Here is a 19420-nt window from a genome sequence, read left to right on the forward strand (position 1 = left end):
AACATATATTTTTTGCCCATCTGACAAAAAAATGGGTATAATTTTGACTTACTCACAACAGATAGCTATTATGTTGGCTGTTGTCATTTTTTTATTTGACAGTCTAAGGGAAAAGAGGTCAGTGCTTCTGACTAAATAGTCAGGTATTCATGTTTTAAAAATTCTCACAACACAACAGTGTGTTTCAACACCACTTGAAAATCACTGTCTTAATGTATTGTTGAATGCAGTTTGCTAATATTTTGTTGAGGTTTTTAAAAAAGATTTTATTTATTTATTTTTGGAGAGAGGGGAGGGAGGGAGAAAAGAAAGGGAAAGAAACATCAGTATGTGAGAGAAACATTAATGTGTGGTTGCCTCTTACATTCCCCCAACTAGGGACCCAGCCCACAACCCAGGCACATGCCCTGACTGGAAGTTGAACCAAGGACCTTTTGGTTCTTAGGCCGATGCTGAGCCACATCAGCCAGGGCTGTTGAGAATTTTTGGATCTGTGTTCATCAGGGATATTGGCTTATAATTTTCTTTTTTTGTATTGCCTTTGGTTTTGGTATCAGGGTAATGTTTGGAAGCTTTCCCTCCTCTTCAATTTTTTGGAATAGTTTAAGAAGGATAGGTATTAATTCTGCTTTGAATGTTTGATAAAATTAAACTGTGAAGCCACCTGGTCCTGGACTTTTTGGAATTTTTTGAATATTGATTCAATTTCATGACTAGTAATCAGTCTTGGAAGATTGTAGTATGTTTTCAGGAATTTATTCATTTCTTTCAGGTTTTCCAGTTTGTTGGTGTAAATTGTTCATAGTATTCTCTTATAATCCCGCATATTACTGTGGTGTTGGTTGTCACTACTCTTTCATTTCTGATTTATTTATTTGGGCCCTTCTCTCTTTTTCTATTGATGAGACTGGCCAAACTCTGTCAATTTTATTTATTTTTTAAAGTACTGTATTTTGCTGTGTATAATGTGCACCCATGTTTTTGGCCCAAACTTTCAGGAAAAAAATCTTTCATTTTAGTTTTTAATTCAATTTTGTATTTCTTTATATTTAGAAACAAAACCGATTATCGTATTCCAGGATATTATTTTGCATACGGATATCATTATCGCTTTCTAGAGTTTCACTTTTAACATGTAAGCATAAATAAAAGAAAAACATTTATATAGATACAGAATTAGTACTATCCTTATATAATGTACATCCTAATTTTTTCCTCAAAAATTTGAGCAAAAAAATGCACATTACACATGGCAAAATAAGGTACCAGTACTTACTTTATTGATCTTTTCTATTGTTGTTGAACTTTCTATTTTATTTATTTCCATCCTGATCTTTATTATTTCCATTATCCCACTTACTTTGGGCTTTGTTTGCTCTTTTTCTAGTTCCTTTAGTGTGAGGTTAAATTGTTTGAGATTTTACTTGTTTCTTGAGGTAGGCCTTGTATCACTATAAACTTCCCTCTTTGAACTGTCTTTGCTATGTTCCATAGATTTTGGGAAGTGTTTCCATTTTCATTTGTCTCAAGGCCTTTTTTTTAAACAAGATTCTTTTTTTTTTTTTTTTTAAGATTTTATTTAGTTATTTTTAGAGTTATTTTTAGAGGAAGAGAGGGAGAAAAAGGGAAACATCAGTGTGTAGTTGCCTCTCATGCTGTTTGATGCCCTGATCCCTGACTGGGCATCAAACCAGCGACCCTTTGGTTTGCAGGCTGGCACTCAATCCACTGAGCCACACCAGCCAGAGCAAGATATATTTTTCTATTTCCCCTTTAATTTCTTCTTTTACCCATTGGTTAACAGCATGTTTTTTTTAGCTTCCAAGTATTAGTGTTTCTTTTTTTTTTTTTTTTCCAGTTTTCATCTTGTTTGGAAGATGAAAAACATTGTTTTCTAGATCCATAGCATTATGTTTGAAAATGATACTTGATATGATTTTAGTCTTCTTAAATTTATTGAAATTTTTGTGGTGATAAGATGATCTGTCCTGGGGAGTCCTCCTCCATGTGCACTTGACAAGAATGTATATTCTGTTGTTTTGGGATAGAGTATTCTATATATTTATTAATTCCATGTTGTATAATGTGTCACTTAAAGCCAATGTTTCTGTGTTATTTCTGTCCATTGTTGTAAGTGGGGTATTTAAGTACCTACTATGAATATTAATTATACTACTGTCAATCTTTCCTTTTATGTCAGCTAATATTTTGCTTTATGTATTGAGGTATCCTGTGTTGAGTATGTTGCGTGCATTGATGTTTACAAGTGTTGTAACTTCTTGTTGGTGATCCCTTTATCAGTATATAATGCCCTTCTTCCTCTTCTTCTTACATTCTTTGTTTTAAAGTTTTTTTTGTCTGATATTAGATTTGCTACCCCAACTTTTTTATTTTCACTTCCATGAAATACTTTTTCTCGTCCCTTCATAGTATATGTCTTTAGTTCTGAAGTGAGTGTCTTTTAGGCAGAACATACATAGTTCTTATATCACTTCTTAATTATATGAGGTCTGTCCAGAAAATATCCAGCCATGTAATATGAAAAATAGAGACATTTATTGAAGGAGATACAAGAAATATTGTGCATAGGACAATGACACCTCAGTCCCCTTCAAAGTAGGCACTTTGGGACCTCACACACTTCTCTCAGTTGCCATCAACTGCTGCATGGTATTTTCCTGAATCTCATCAACAGTCTGAAATTTTGTCCCTTTCAAAGGTGATTTTAGTTTTGGGAAAAGCCAGAAGTTGCAGGGCACCAGATCTGGGCTGTAAGGAGGCTGAGTCACCTGCGTGATTTGGATGTTTCACTAAAAAACTCTGCATGAGACATGATGTATGAGTGGGCACTTTTTTTGTGATGAAGCTGCCATCCCCAGTCACCCGTAGCTGCAGCCATCTGAGTCATCTGAATAGTTTCTATGGAGGAATATTCAAGCTTAATGCAAAATTTGATGGAGATTCATTGCTCTACTCGCTCAGTCATTTACAGTGAAGTAGTCACTGTTCCTGCATATTCATTCCAGTCCACTCTCCTTGGCTTCCAGGTTACACTGATGTTGCACAAACCATTCTCATTATGTTAACAATGGTTGGACTTTTTCCGGACAGACCTCATATATATAAAGTTGTATCTGTGTGTTTGTGTGTGTGAAAATTAATATATTAAAAAGAAGCCATGACCATTGTGGCTTAGCTGGTTGGTGTTGTGAGACAAAGTGAAAGGTCACTGGTTTGATTCTTGACCAGGGCACATGCCTGGGTTGCAGGTTTGGTTCCAGTCAGGCTTGTACGAGAGGTAAACAATTGATGTTTTTCTCTCTCATATTGATATTTCTCTCCCCCACTTTCTCCCTTCCTTCCTCTCTCTAAAATGAATGAATGAATAAATAAATAAGTGATTTTTTTTAAAAAGAAAAAGATTAGGAAAGATACACTTAAGTGTATCTTTTTATATGTATTTTCTAATTTTTATTAAAAAATTGTTTTTATAATTTTCTTTTTTTATTCACTTTTTCATTGAAGTAAAATGTATATATAACATTATATAAGTTTCAGGTGTGCAATATAATTTGAGGTTTGTATATACTACAAAGTGATCGCCACCCAAAGTTTAGTTGCTACCCGTCACCATGTAATTGACATCTTCACTCACACTGCCCACCCCTCAACCCTTTTCCCATACGGTGATCACCAGTCTGTTCTCTGTATCTATGAGATTGGTTTTATTTGTTTGTTAAGGGTTTTCTTTTAGTTTCCACATACAAATGAAATCATGTGGTATTTTCTTTTTCCATCTGACTTACTTCACTTAGCATAATACCCTCTAGAGCCATTCATGTTGCAAGAGGCAAGATTTTATTCTTTCCTATGACTGAGTAATATTCCATTCTATATATACACCACACTTTCTTTATTAATTCATCCATTGATAGAAACTTAGGTTATTTCCATATCTTGGCCATTGTAAATGATGTTGGAATTAACATGGGGCCACATACCCAGAAGTGGAATAGCTGGATCATACGGTAGTTCTCTTAATACTTTGAGGAAATCCATACTGTTTTCTATAAATCTTGTTTTTTTTTTTTAAGATTTATTTATTTACTTTTAGAGAGAGGAAAAGGGAAGTAGAAAGAAAGAGAAGCATCAATGTGTGGTTGCCTCTCGTGCACCCCCACTGGGAACACAACCCACAACCCAAGCATGTGCCCTGACTGGAAATCGAACCTTTGTTCGATTGTGACCTTTTGTTTCGCAGGCCGGAGGCACTCAATCCATTGAGCCACACCAGCCAGGGCAAATCTTACTATTTTTGAATCATTAAAGGCTTACAAAGAGATTCTAGTTAGGTTCTCACCAGCCACAGTGTTAAGGATGTCAGGAACCTTGGCGGTCCAGTTTTTAGAGCTGCTCGAGTTGTGTGATTCAGTGTTTGCAAGGTTCAGGTTGGTCCAGAAAATTTCTGGAGGGTCTTAATTTCTGGCCTTTCCTTTTCTGTTTGTTGTGGTTACCCAACTCAGAGTATTTGGGGATGCTTTGGGAACCTCAGACAACATACCACACCACTGTCCAGGCGTCCTGGCTAGGAATACATTCTCCAATCTGCAATCAACTGACCTTTAAAAGGCCACCTAGAGAACACTGCAGAACCACTCTCATTCACCTGTTTCCCAGATTCATATGCTGAGATGTTTCCATTATTGATTGTCTCACAGTTTCCATGATCAGGAATCGAGGTGTGTCTTAACTGGGTCTCAGTAGGCTGCACTCAGGAATTCAGCCAGACTGCATTCTCACCTTCCAGGCTATTTCAGGTTGGTGGCAGAATTCAGTTCCTTGTCATGGCATGACTGAGGTCCTCAGCTTCTAGAGTTTACCCCTCTCCACAGACAGCTCACAGCATGGCTCTGTGCTCCTCCCAAAATGTTTCTTTTTGAGAAGAATATAAATTTGTTGTCATTTAATACTGTATTTTAAATATGATTTCTTGTCTTAGATACTCAGAATTTTTGAGCTGGAAAGAACCAATTGTCAATCCTTTCTAATATTTCTTTCTATCCATCTCCCAGGTTTATGGATACAGAAACTGAAAAACAAAGGTGCTAAAGTACTTTGCTCCAAGGTCATGTAGACCAGCAGAACATTATATGTTCTAGAGCAGGACCTTATCTGAATATTAGAAAGCAAGAAAGCCTTGAGAACATTTCAGCTATTTTAAACTAGTCTTGTAATTTTTTAACCCAAGGAATCTCTAAAATAATCTTTAAACGTATCTGAAAAAGCCCTGGCTAGTGTGGCTCAGTGGATTGAGTGCTGGTCTGCAAACTGAAAGGTTGCTGGTTTGAGTCCCAGTCAGAGCACATGCCTGGGTTGCAGGCCAGGTCCCCAGTAGGGGGCGTGCAAGAGTCAACCAATTGATGTATCTCTCACACATGGATGTTTCCCTCTCTTTCTCTCTTTCCTCTCTTTAAAAATAAATAAATAAAATTAAAGTACCTGAAAAAATTTATTAACTCTTTTACAAATTTGTAGTTTATTAAATGCCTACTACTTTATCATCCACAACTAGAATTTTGAGTGGAATCGCAAATCTAGATTGCAAAGGATATTATATCAGGATATAAAGGATGAATTAGGATGCAAAGGGTATGTAAAGTATTATCAGGGATACTTTTCTCAGTTTTGATATCTGCGTGACCCAATGTAGTAACAATGATAATAGCTAAGATTTCTTGGATTATCACTTTCAAAAACTTCATAAGGTAGTACTGTTGTTATCTGTATTTCATATGGTGGAAATTGAAACACAGCTGTGAAAATTGGCCGGAGTCATCTGGCCAATAAATGCAAGAGCCACAATTTGAACTTGACTATACACTTCAGAGCCCACAATCATAACTACTATATTGAGTCTGTAGAAAGACAGAAGCTTTATAGCCCTGTTTTCTAAAGCCATGATTCTTTTCTAATGAGAATTGAGTTGTAGTCAAATATGTACACAAGAAAATTAGTTAAGCATAAAATAAGGGGCCAAGTCATATTTGACAGTTGATAAGCACAGGTTTAGCAGTTTAAATGGAAAGTGGTGCTTTCTATGTCATCAGGTTTCTTTTCTTTTCTTTTCTTTTTTAAGAGCTATGTTTGTGTATAGCCTTTTATTTAAGCTTGTTCAGTGGAAGAGTATAGGACTGAGCATGGATTGAAGATAAAATTCTGGTTACTTCTACACCTGAGAATGTTAGTTGACAGACGAAAGTGTTGGCAGTTTGAGTTTCCATTGGAAGCTCTAGAATGCAGCTGAAACCCATTTCCGCACTGCACTTGGTGTACTGTTATTTCTCTTCATGTTTTCAGAACTATAGTAGTCCAGAAGCATATGGTTCAGTCAACTCTATAGGTGATACTGGGAAGCACACGAAGACAGACACAACAGTTTGCTCAGTGATGTCTGTTTAGGTGTGCTCTTACGTTTTTCTGGATTGTGTGGTAATGTTGTTACTTGCAGAGTTGTGACAAGCTGAAGGGTTAAAGGGACTTTGAGAATCCTCCCTGTTTATGCTTGAGCTATGTGACCTCCATTGGTAAAGCAAAATGTAGTGTTGTCTCCCAGGAAGAACTGGCCTCTTTTTCAAAAAAATTATTTATTTATTTATTTATTTTTAGAGAGAGGGGAAAGGAGGGAGAGAAACATCAATTGGTTGCCTCTCACACGCCCCCAACCGGCGACCCAGCCTGCAACCAGGCATGTGCCCTGACCAGGAACCAAACCGGCAACCCTTAGATCTACAGGCCAGCGCTCAATCCACTGAGCCACACCAGCCAGGGCTCTGTGTCATCAGTTTACTTATTGTGTATTATAGCTTAGTAGTTACGTGGACTTTAGACTAAGACCTAGCTTCAAATTCTGGCTTCACCACTTCCTAGTTTTATGACTTGGGCAGGTCAAAGGTCAAGAAATGAAGCTACTGTTCATCGTTGTTGATTTGGATAGTCTTTGGTGATGGCTGCATTTCTTTTTCTTGTCTTGATTAGGTGGATCTGTTTAAAAAGAGTCTTCTGTTGATTCCTATTCACCTGGAAGTCCACTGGTCTCTCATTACTGTGACACTCTCTAACCGAATTATTTCATTTTATGATTCCCAAGGCATTCATTTTAAGTTTTGTGTAGAGGTAAGTTGATATGCTGCCTATTTTTTTTAATATACCTTGTAATTGACCAAATATTACCTCGGCTGTAGATACAGTAGCATAAGTCAATACCCAGGGGATCAATTTCTGACATAAACGCCCACTGAAATGTTTGCAGAGAAAAGAACTACTAGAGGAATATCCAGGTGGGAACAGGTGTCTGTCTATAATCTGGACGCCTCTCTGGGATACATTCCTTATTTGGATTTTATCAGATTTCATTGTGCCTTTCCGTTAACACTTTATTTTGAATGTGGATAGAAATAATTTTCCTTGGTTTCTCTTAAAGCTGAAATTTGCTTGTATCTTCAAGATACTTCCGTAGAATGAATTATAACCAAGAGAATCAGCTGGCAAATACGAAATTTCAACAAGGTGGTATACAAAGCAAGAAAATTCAGTAGGTTTCTTAATTTATCTGCACTGGCGAGAACCAGTTAGAAAATGTAACTGAAAACAGAAAGATTCCATTTTCAAAAGTAACAAAGACACAAATTATCCAGAAATATACCCTAGCAAAAAATGTGGAAGTTTTTACAGATGAAAACTAAAATATTTGAAGGCAATCTGAATAGATGGGAAGATAGACACACTCGATATTGGAAAGTGATCAATTCTTCCCAAACTAATATATACCAATTTCTGTCCTAATTAGTTTTCCATCAGGATTTTGAATGAAACCTGGTCAGCTCATAAAATTCATGTGCATGAACAACTAAAATAGTTTTGAAGTAGAATAGTAACGGATGGAATACTCGGTCTACTAGATGTCAAACCATATCATAGAGTTTTAATAATTAAAAACTACGTTTATATTTACTTAGGAATAGACAAGTAGATTGTTGGTACAGCATAGAAAATCTAGAAACAACTCGTGTATATGTGGAAACTTAGTATATGATAAAGTTAGGAAAGGACAGGCTCTTCAGTACATGTCATTGGGAAAATTAGCTGCCTATTTGAAAAGTAAAATATAGATCCTTACTCCATACTATTTCTAAAGACAAATTCCAGACAGAATAATGACCTAAATGTAAAACACAAACCTATAAGAAGTTAGAATACAATATAGAAGATGTTATGTTCTTAGAGTAGGGAAGGCATTCTTAGACTGAACCAAAAAAAAAAAAAAAAGCAAAAGACATAAAGGAACAGATTGATAAATTTTAACATATCATAATTTAAAACTTCTGCATGTCATAAAGTTAAAAGACAAGGGATAGACTTGAAGAAAATGTTTGTGACCTATAATAGACACTATCCAAAATATATAAAGAGTTCCTACAAGTGAATAAGAAAAAGAAGGATCTAATAAAATGAGTACTTTTTAGGAAAAATGCATTTAACCATTAAACACATGGAGAGATGCTCAGCCTCACCAGAAATACAGGAAATGCAAATGTGGTTCCATTTATTTTTTTTATTATAGTAGGAAAACTTTAATAGTATTCAGTTGTTTATGTGGGTAAAAGGAAACAGACATTCTCATGTTTTCTGGTAGAATGTGTACTTGAACAATTGCAATTCTAGTCATTTCTAAGTGCCTTGTAAATTATTGCTTACCTATTCTATTTCTTTGGTATCTAGTCCATAAAAGCGTATTTGTACATAAGGATGGGGCACACACCAGGGTTTTCACTGTAGCATTATTGATGATAGTGGAAAATCAAAACAGCCTAAATTTAGCTCTACTAACAGATTAGCTAAATATGTACACTGTAGTATAATCACACTGTTAAACTGCCCATAGCAGTTAATAAGAATATAGATGTCTTCACCCTAAAATGGTAAGATCTCAAAGACATACTAAGTTTAAAAAAGCAAGTTGCAGGAATGTTATAGTATAACGTATTAATGGAAATAAAATACATATGTATGTGCATATGTATGTACACACACACACACACACACGCTTCTACTCTTCAGGAAGGATTAATTTAATTCCTGTAACTTCTGATTTCACTTAGAAGAGGTATGCAGAGAAAGATATGCATGATGAGATTGAGAGCATAACGGAAAATTTGAAACTCCAGTAGGCTTCATCTAGGTAGAAATTTCAGCCATGGGTCTGCCTCTATTTATCTATTTAGTATTTGGAATGGGTTTAATTATACCTCAACAAATTGACACCTTTACCTGTAGTTCTCAAAAGTATGGAAACAGGAATGTGTTTTGTTTAGTTTCTGTTATTAATGATTTCTGCCATGAGGTCCTTCCTTCTTTTGAGTGTCAACAGTAATTTTTAAGTTTAAGGTTCAGCGGATTGACTTAGTGCTGAAAAAGGCCGACCATCTCATAAAAGGTTCTTATTACAACACATGTCAGTGCCCACAGTCTAAGCGCATACCTGAGTCTAGACCATCAGAGTCCGTAATGTTACGAAGTAAAAAGTCCGAAATAAAGTTCCAGCTTTAAATGTGTTCATGCATACTCTGCGCAGTGGTGGGGCCATAGCCTCCTCTTTTGCTTATATTTGCTGTGGGCAGGTTCCATTTTTCACCAAATGATGGAACATAGCATCTGTGTTGTGGTTTCTTTTCAACCAGAATATAAAAAAGTATTTGCTGACTGAAGCCAGAGAAAAAAATAGACCTGAATTTCTTCAGGGTTGGCAGACTGCTGTTACAAAGGTAAGTGTGCGATGAAAATGAAAACCAAGGCTTTTCAAGGGGATGGGATTATCAGAGGGTTGGGTGTCTTTAAAAGCATTTTTAGATTGGTGATGAACGTACCAGTGAAGGGTCTGGAGGCGGCAGGGAAGCAGCTCAAAACCTTACTGTTCATCATCTGGTTGCTGTTTCACAGTGCTTGCTGGGAACAGATAAGTTTAGTCACTTCATCCCTGGGGCAGCTGCTGCTGATGTGTTGGCTCCATGGTGGGGGCAGGGAGGTGGATATATGTATAATTTATACATGTATATATAAATAAATATATAAACACATATATTTAAATCATTTATATATTTATTAAATGCATATTTAATTATATGTAAAAGCTATATATAAATATATATTTAATTTATATATGTAACATATATCTATTGGGGGGGGGGCGGTGGCACCTACCTCTTGCCTCAATGACTATTTGGAAAGGGAGTAAGTGCACTGAGCTACTTTCCAGGCATTTGGGGAACACAGTGAACTGAGCGCTTCAGCCTGAGCACAATCTAGAAGCAGCACTATGTTTGGCCCATAGACATCTAAAAGCTCTATGTGGGCACAGTGCCCAGGTGTAGCCTCTCAAAACAAACCACCTTGTTTCTACCCGGCAGCAGTGCTGAGCTCTCGCTTAACTGTTGCAAATACTAGTGTCTCGCATTTTATGGCCATTGCTTTCTTGTTTTCAAAGTGTTTTGGCTTGTGTGATCTCATTGGATCCTTACAGCCTCTGAGGTAACTGGTCATTTCAGGATAAGCATTTTTATCCTGTAGATAAAAAAAACAAAACTGAAGCCTAGGTGTGACCTTCCCTAGAGGCCATCGAAACTATTGGTAGTCAGGTCCTTGAATTCAGGTCTGTCTGGATCTTTCTTTTTAAAAAAAATTCTTTAAAAAAAAATTTTTTTATTGTTCTATTATGGTTGTCCCAGTTTCCCTCACTACCACCCCCCTACTGTCCCCTGTCTGGATCATTGACACAATGTTAAAAAGTCAGAGTCTTGAAACAAACCTTTAACCCAGAACTAAAGGGACAACATGTGTATGTTCATCCTTGAACTGAACCAAGTGCTAAGTTTTATGTATTTATTTTTTAAAGTATATTTTATTGATTATACTGTTACAGTTGTCCCATATTTTTCTATCCTTCACTCCCGTCCACCCTGCACACCCCCTCCCACCAACATTCTCCCCCTGCTTAGTTCATGTCCATGGGTCATACCATGTAAGTTCCTTGGCTTTTCCATTTCCTATACTATTCTTACCCTCCCCCGGTCTATTTTCTACCTACTATTTATGCTTCTTATTCCCTGTACCTCCCCCCCCCCCATTCTCCCTCTCTCCCTACCCGTTAATAACCCTCCATGTGATCTCCATTTCTGTGATTCTGTTCCTGGTTACTTTGTTTTTGTTTTAGGTTCAGTTGTTAGTTGTAAGTTTGTTGTCATTTTACTGTTCATATTTTTGATCTTTTTCTTACATAACTCCGTTTAACATTTCATGTAAGGCACAGGTGGTAAACACAATTGTGGCCTGGCACCTTGTTTCTACCCAGCAGCAGCGCTGAGCTCTTGTTTAACTGTTAAGGAGTAGTTACATTTATACAGTCCTAAAATTACATTTTGAAGGCAACCGTGAGGCTGATGTGGCCTCTGGTGAAAATGAGTTTGACACCCCTGATATAAGGGCTTGGTGATGATGAACTCCTTTAATTCTATCTTGGAAGCACTTTATCTGCCCTTCCATTCTAAATGATAGCTTGGCTGGTTAGAGGAATCTTGGATGTAAGTCGTTGCCTTTCATGACTTCGAATACTTATTTCCAGTCTCTTCTTTCACGATTTCTTTTGAGAAATCAGCTGACAGTCTTATGGGCACTCCTTTGTAGGTAACTGCCTCCTTTTGTCTTGCTGCTTTTATGATTCTCTCCTTATCTTTAATCTTGGCTAATGTAATTATGATTTGCATTGGTGTATGCTTCCTTGGGTCCAACTTCTTTGGGACTCTCTGAGCTTCCTGGACTTCCTCGAAGTCTGTTTCCTTTGCCAGATCGGGGAAGTTCTCCTTCACTAGTTTTTCAAATAACTTTGCAATTTCTTGCTTTTTCTGTTCTTCTGGTACCCTTATGATTCAGATGTTGGAACATTTAAAGTTGTCCCAGAGGTTCCTAAGCCTTTCCTCATTTTTTTGAATTCTTGTTTCTTCATTCTGTTCTAGTTGAATGTTTCTTCCTTCCTTCTGGTCCAAACCGTTGATTTGAGTCCCAGTTTCCTTCCCTTCAGTGTTGGTTCCCTGTATATTTCTCTTTATTGCACTCTGCATAGCCTTCACTTCTGTTTTTCAACCATAGTCAACCACTTCTGTGAGCGTCCTGATTACCAGTGTTTTGAACTGTGCATCTGATAAGTTTGGTCATTGCTTAGTTCTATTTTTGGAGCTTTGATCTCTTCTTTCATTCGGGCCATATTTCTTTGTCTCCACGTGCCTCTTACATTGTAAAGGGTGGAGCCTTGGGTATTTGCCACTGCATGGCAACCCACATTGCTTTGTTGTAGTGCTGTATGTGGGGGAGGAGTCAGAGAGGGAAAAATGCTGCTTGCTTGGCACCTGGCAGGCTTTCAGTCACTTCTTCCAATACCCACAAGAAGATCAGACCCTTGTGGTGCTGATTCCTGGGTGGATGGGTTTATGTACATGCTAGGACCCTGTGGGTCTCTTCAGTGAACTCTCCTGTGAGTCTGGGAGTTTCTCTCACTGCTACAACCCCCATAGGTTTTTACAGCCAGAGGTTTGTCTGCGCTGGAACATTGGGTTACCTGGTATGTCTGGCTCCCCAGTTGTTCCTCCTGGTTTATCTGCACGTGAACGTGGGACTGCCAGCCACTGCCTTGCTGTGCGTCTTCTCCACCCCTCCTACCAGTCCAAACGAATGTTTCTTTTCTATAACTCATTGGTTGTCCGACTTCCACAGTTAGATTTTCTGTCAGTTCTGGTTGTTTTTGTTTTTAAATTTGTTGTTGACCTTCTTTTGGTTGTTCAAGGAGGCAAAGTGTATCGCCTACACCGCCTACTTGGCCAGAAGTCCCAAGTGCTTAGTTTTAAACTTAAACTTAAATGCCCTGGCTGGTGTTGCTCAGTGGATTGAGCAAGCACCCAGCCTACAAACTGAAAGGTCACCGGTTGGATTCTCTGTCAGGGCTCATGCCTGGGTTGCGGGCCAGGTCCCCATTTCAGGCAAAAAAGAAACCACCAATGGATGTTTCTCTCACACCGTGATGTTTCTTTCCCTCTCTACCTCCCTTCTCCTCTCTCTATGAAAATAAATAAAATATTTAAAAAAATAAACTAAGCTTAAGTTTTGTTTTAAATAACTTAGTATATTAATTTAAATTAGAACTGAACCGATAAATTTTTTGAATTTACCCAGGATCTTTCATATTCCCTCTTTAGGAAGGATATAGTAACAGTTCTTTTGAAAACATACCATTTACCTTTACAATTTCTTTCAAAGAGTCAGACACAGCTGTGTAATATGAGGTGAAAAGTGAAGACTGCTAAGCAGGACTGTGACTGTTCAAGGGTTTAGTGTAGGTACATACTCTCTGATCTACAAGTTCATTGTTAGTGAATTGATAGCAAAGCTAATTATCCAAATGGAAGGCTTTAAGTAGGGTTTTATTTGATTTCCCATTTTTCATATTTAGGCAAAATATTGTTTTATAAATTGTGGTTGATTGATAGCTCCTTTCATGTGGCCAAATGCCTCCATTAAATCAAACATTTTAAATACCAGAGGTACACCCCAGCTGTCCTGGCTAGAGACAGACTTCCTGTCTCTTGTTCATTGTTCTATAAAAACAATATTTTTATCTGAAGATTAGGACTTGGTGTTATTTTAATGATCATTTTGTTTTTCCCCCTCAGTGTATTCCACAACAGAAAAATGACAGTGACTGCGGAGTCTTTGTGCTCCAGGTAATGTAATGCCTTTTTTTTCCTTTAGAATTTACAATGTGTGAATTAAATTTGTTGAGTTTAGAGAGGTAAGATAGGAGTCCCTGTGATGTGTACATGGTACTAGCTACAGTTAACAGGTTAGTTTTCCTTCCTCCCTTCCTTTCTTATTGAGAAGCAGTAGTTTCTATATTTTCAGATGTAATCATTGGAAGACCACCTTTGAAGGCCAAGGATGTATAATTGATATCATCCATGTCTTATCAGAGGTTATTAGTAAGCCACTTTGTAAGCTGATCTGAATTTGTCCATATCATAGACCTTTAGCATTTGCAGAATCAGCTATATATTTTTAACCATTGGCAAATGGCCTTTTAGCCACAGAGCAAAAACTATTCAGATTTTAAATAATGGCCACATTCAAGGGCTATGGTTTCTCACACATTAGGTTCCTTTAGCAGGCAAAAGGCTGTTGAAAATTTTGTTATACATTGGGCTCATACATGACTCCACATGTCATTTAAGTGTTTCTGGGACCTTTACAGTACTGCAAGTGCCTCGCCTTGGAGCAGCCTTTCCAGTTTTCCCAAGAAGATATGCCCCGAGTACGGAAGAGGATTTACAAGGAGCTGTGTGAGTGCCGGCTCATGGACTAAAACTCAGCAAGGCTGGGAAGTCTGACCAAGTTGCAGCAGATGGTTTGTTACTTGAATCTCCAAACACATATTTGAATTTTTTACAGATATTTCAGATCAGTGGTATTGGGCCACTATTGTTACCTCAAGTTTATTTTTAGCGCTTATTCATTTCTCTTGCTACCGTGTACTATTTTTTAATGTTCATTTTGGTTTCAGTTTTAACTTTATGGATTCCACGTGTTCTCCCCACCCCATATTTAATATTTATTATCCAAATACCGCATGCATATAGACAGCATGCAGTGCAGAGTATTAAAAAAAAAAAAAGCCTAGTAGATTTGGTGCAGCTTTTGAAACTTAGTTAGATGTGAACTGAATACAGGTTTAACATTTAATCCCAGAACCTAAAACTGCAGGATGCTTTTGATACAACATAACTCTGAAAGTATTAGGTGTTCCCTGGGCATAAGGGGTAGCTAGGAATTGTTTTGACAAATCCAGTCCTATCTTACTTCCTTTTACCAGCAGTACCTTTCAGTGGCTTCCCTCCCTAAGTGGGTCTTAGATTGTGAGTTGCATTCCTTTTGAAGGGTGGGAGGAAGTGGCTATAAATTAACTGGTATGTTCTATACATGAAGACACATTTGAGAATTATAATAAATGCCTAAGACTTATAAAGGTTTTTGCTGAAACATTGAATTCTCTGGATTTTTGGTTTTGACCCATTAAAAAACTTAGTACCTATCAAACAAGTGATCAAAGAAATGAGAACTCAGCCTAAGAGTAATTTACAAGTTGACACTTCTCTTGTGTTATCTTCCTTAAGAAATTAAAATTTGCCAAATACCTTTCTATCTCAAGGGTATTTAAAATACAAACATTTAAAATGAAGACTGGCTTCAGGTCTTTTTGCAGGAGTCATTGTTTTTTTTTCCCTTCTCATATCTGTTTAGTGATCTCAGGAACACGCAGGGCTCCTCATTTGGCCTCTGCTTGATGGACACTGAGACTCTACCACCAGAGTCCTTTTTTTGCTTCTATGAACCTCATCTTCTGCAGAAAGGCAGACGTGGCCCTGTCCTTACACTTGGCTTCTTTAGGGTTAATGTAATGGATCTTGCATCTTTAGCCTTTCATGGTATTTAAAAGGAAATAAAAGGTGCATGTTAGACTTCCCAATTATCTGTTATAAAATGGGCAGGAAAAATAACAGATATAGTAAGAAATCCAGAAGCTTGTACAGAAAAATACCAAGAAAATGGCTGAAGACATTTGGGATCTAGGCCTAGTTAGGTGTTGAAAATAAAAAGCTAAAATGTGCAGTTTAACTTGGCCAAAGCTAAGGCTGACTGCCCGCAGGTAAGGGTGTTTACGTGCAGGGCTCCCTCCCCAGACATTCCAAGCAGAACACCAGTGTTTACATTGTAAACAGCCCCAGCACTTGCCTAAGTTTCCCAGACTCGAACTCCTTAGTATGAACTCCTTAGTATAAACCAGGTCAGTATTTACTGTGGTTCAAGTAGTTAAAAAAACAGATTAGAGGTACTTTATGCTGCTATGTAGATAGGGTTGTGTCTGCATTAGGAAAGATGACAGTTTAAAATGGGAGGACGTCTTCTTGAGATTTTCAGTTTTCAGACATAAGTATGCAAAATGAGATTTTTCAAAGATATATGTGATACTTTTGCCTACATTTTTTTTTTTTTTGGTAGCTATACAAAGTAGCCAGTAACTAGGCTATTGATTCAAAATGTCTTACACTTTGGAACTTCATATCTTACTTCCTTACTGACAGAATTAGGCATACAGAAGAGACAGAAGTGTGTTCTGGTAAGAATCTTAATTAATGCCCAAAGCTTGACCTGCCATTTCCTCCAGCTGAGAAATGGCCATCATCTCAGCATTGAGGCTTGTTCATAGGGAACCTGAAGTGAGCTGTCCAAGTCCAGTTTTTCATTCACTTCCAGCTTTATAGGACACTTTGAGGTGCATTGCTCAGCATGCTTTAGCCTAAATTACCATGTTTTTCAGACCATAAGATGCACCTAGGTTTTAGAGGAAAATAAGAAAAAAAAATTTGAAGCAAAAAATGTGGTAAATACTTAATAACATAAATAACACAATACTCCACCAGTGTAAAAAAAAAAAATGTAAGCTACATTCAGACTATAAGACGCACCCCCATTTCCCTCCCAAATTTGGGAGGGGAGTGCATTATATAGTCCAGAAAATACGTTATAAATATTTTAAGTCTGGTTAAAATGTTTCTCTGCATGAAACTTGGTTTTGACACACAGTCACTCCCCCCCCTCCTTGCAATAACCTCTATTTAGCCCAAGCCCTACATTAGAATGGCCTTTGTCCTGATGTTTGCAGTAACTGCTGCTTTGCAACAAAGACATTTTTGAAGTGCAGTCTGAGCTGTTGGTGAAAGAGATAGGCATTGTTCTACTGTCACTAGCTTGGCACTGAATTGTTGTCCACAAGGTGGGCAGACATGCTTTTGCGGTTGAGTACAGGCCTTGTACAAACTAAAAGCTACTTATGATGTGCCTTCAACAAGATGCCCAGTTCTCTGCATCAGCAAACTTAAATCAGTCTGTCATTGCTTCTTTCCAGTGATTTTTTTTTCTTTTTGTTAAATTTATAGTAATGAATATAGATTTCATTCAACTTTTAGTTAAGAGCTCTCACGAACTGCAGAGAACCAATCTTCTCTGAAGGGAACCTCCTAAGGGAAAAGAAGCACTTACTCCCAATAGCCCCTAAATCCCTTTTTTGGCATTGCATTGTATTTTCTATTTATCATTAAATACAAGTAACACTGCTCATCTTGAATTCATAGTTGGAACAAAACAGCAGACCTAACTGGGACACAGCCAGCACTGGCCTAAGTTGAGCTACCCCTTTTCTCCGCAGTTGTGGTTCACTGAGTTAGAGAGAGAGATAACTGGGAGCTCGGGGTGGATCAGACCCTTCAGGCAAGAAACAATGTATTAATGTTGTGAATTAGATATATTGACTGCCTGCTCTGCTTAGTGACATTAACAAACCAAACTTGCCCTGGCCAGTGTCGCTGTTGATTGAGCATTATTCTGCAAACCAAAAAGGTTGCGGTTTGATTCCAGGTCAGGGGTGTGCCTGGGTTGCAGGTTCCATCCACAGTTGGGGTGTGTACAGAAGACAGCCAGTCAATGTTTCTCTTCCTGTCCTTCTCCCTCCCTGCCCCCCTCTCTAAAATAAAAAAACAATAATAATAAAAAGAAACCAAACTAATCTGCAGTTATAAAGCATCTACTTTATGTGCTGGGCTCTGCCTCCTGGCTGGTAGACAACTTAAGAAATCCTAGGGAATACCATCAGAGAAGTGCTAACTGTATTTGGGCATTACAAAAGCAGACCTAGATAAGCTGTTCACTTAAGGGGTACCTTTTGGCCAGAAAATGAATTTGTTTAAAGGTTGTGATCATGTAAAATGACTCAAAACCTTCTAACAAAAATATTTTTTTGAAAAAAAAAATAAACTAAATGCCTTTATAAATGTGTGTTCTCTTGTATTGCATAATATGTACTGTTTGGTGAGTGGTGATTTTTCCCAGTGACATACCAGTCATGATAGGGCTTATTTATAAACTGTGACCAGTGAAGGCTCCAAGTAGCCTGTCCTTAAACAGTGCTGTCCAACTGAATGTTTTGCAGTGATGGGAATCTTCTGTGTTTGCATCCACTATAACAGCCAGTAGCCACATGTGGCTATTGAGCATTTGAAATGTGACTAGTCTGAATGAGAAACTGAATGTTTTAATTTAGTTAATTAGCTACATGTGGCTAGTGACTAATATATTAGGTAGCTGTCAAAATGGATGTGCAAATTCTGTACATTATTCATAGATTCCCCCAAACCACATTAATAAATATTTCAGAGTAAGAAGGTTCCACTTGTCCCTCTTTATAGGTGAGGAAATGGGCACAGACAAGGGTAAGTTGGTCCAACTTTATTGAAATTTGTTACAGAAGACACAATTCCAAATAGAACCACTGTGTGGTTTTAAGGCCTATAGAAGTCTGAGTTATGTTTTACTACAAAAGAATATAAAATAAATTCAAACTGTACTGTAAAAAGAAAATTTAAAAAATGAATAGTATATCCTCATGAAATTAAATAACTGCATATGGTACAAGTAGTTACAGCTCTTTTAAAAATTCAAATAACCAGCCCTAGCTGGTGTGGCCCAGTGAATTTAGCACCAGGCTGCAAACCAAAGGGTCGCCAGTTTGATTCCCAGTCAAGGCACATGCCTGGGTTGCGGGCCAGGTCCCCAGTAGAGGTGCATGAGTGGCGACCACACATTGATGTTTCTTTCTCTTATTTCTCCCTCCTTTCCCCTCTCTCAAAAAATAAATGAATAAAATTTAAAAAGAAATTCATATAACCAGTTTTAATTTAATGAGAAAACCTATACTTACTGTAGTGTCAAAGATGTTGACAACTGAGATACTTCGGCCACAAGTTTCATAAACTACAGAAAGTTTGGGGTACTTTGTTGCTAGATGAAAAAACTGTCACTTATGTCAGGGAAAATTATATTAGATTAGCACTTTTCAACTGTTGAGATTAGCAACAGTTCAATATACTGTTAGAAATCACCTCTTGCCTTACAGGTGCAAAATAAATACTCTAGACTCTCCTCTCTGTGGAGACCATCACTATCAAGGTTCTGAAACTGAGTAAAGCACAATTAACGAAAAAACAAGACAGACTTCAACATGAGAATTAGCCATAGCAGTTTCTGAGGGAAGCATTTCTGATCGTTTCATTAGGCAGTCTCTTGACCTTTAAGTTCTTTTTAAAAACTTACCCCATTCCCAAGACCACTCTGAAAATGAAAAGAATAAATCTGATGGCCCTCACAGCAACCTTCAACATATCAAGGCAATGTTTTAACTTGTGTCCTCTGATATTTCAACCCATTTCTTACT

At 37.5% G+C, this 19420-nt stretch overlaps 1 protein-coding gene across 2 annotated transcripts in view; it reads left to right on the plus strand.

Annotated features, from left to right (window-relative positions):
* Positions 1-18986, plus strand: part of SENP5 (SUMO specific peptidase 5) — a 74051-nt gene extending 55065 nt beyond the window's left edge. For both annotated transcript variants that reach the window (XM_045185776.3, XM_024577990.4), the window contains 4 exons: positions 7036-7173; positions 9738-9821; positions 13773-13823; positions 14348-18986. In XM_045185776.3, the coding sequence (XP_045041711.2) occupies positions 7036-7173; positions 9738-9821; positions 13773-13823; positions 14348-14458 (384 nt within the window). In that variant the 3' untranslated portion in view covers positions 14459-18986. The remainder of the gene's footprint in view (positions 1-7035; positions 7174-9737; positions 9822-13772; positions 13824-14347) is intronic.
* The last annotated feature ends 434 nt before the right edge of the window (positions 18987-19420 follow it).

This window comes from Desmodus rotundus, chromosome 2 (genome assembly GCF_022682495.2).
Source record: "Desmodus rotundus isolate HL8 chromosome 2, HLdesRot8A.1, whole genome shotgun sequence".
In the NCBI taxonomy this organism is placed as follows: domain Eukaryota; kingdom Metazoa; phylum Chordata; class Mammalia; order Chiroptera; family Phyllostomidae; genus Desmodus; species Desmodus rotundus.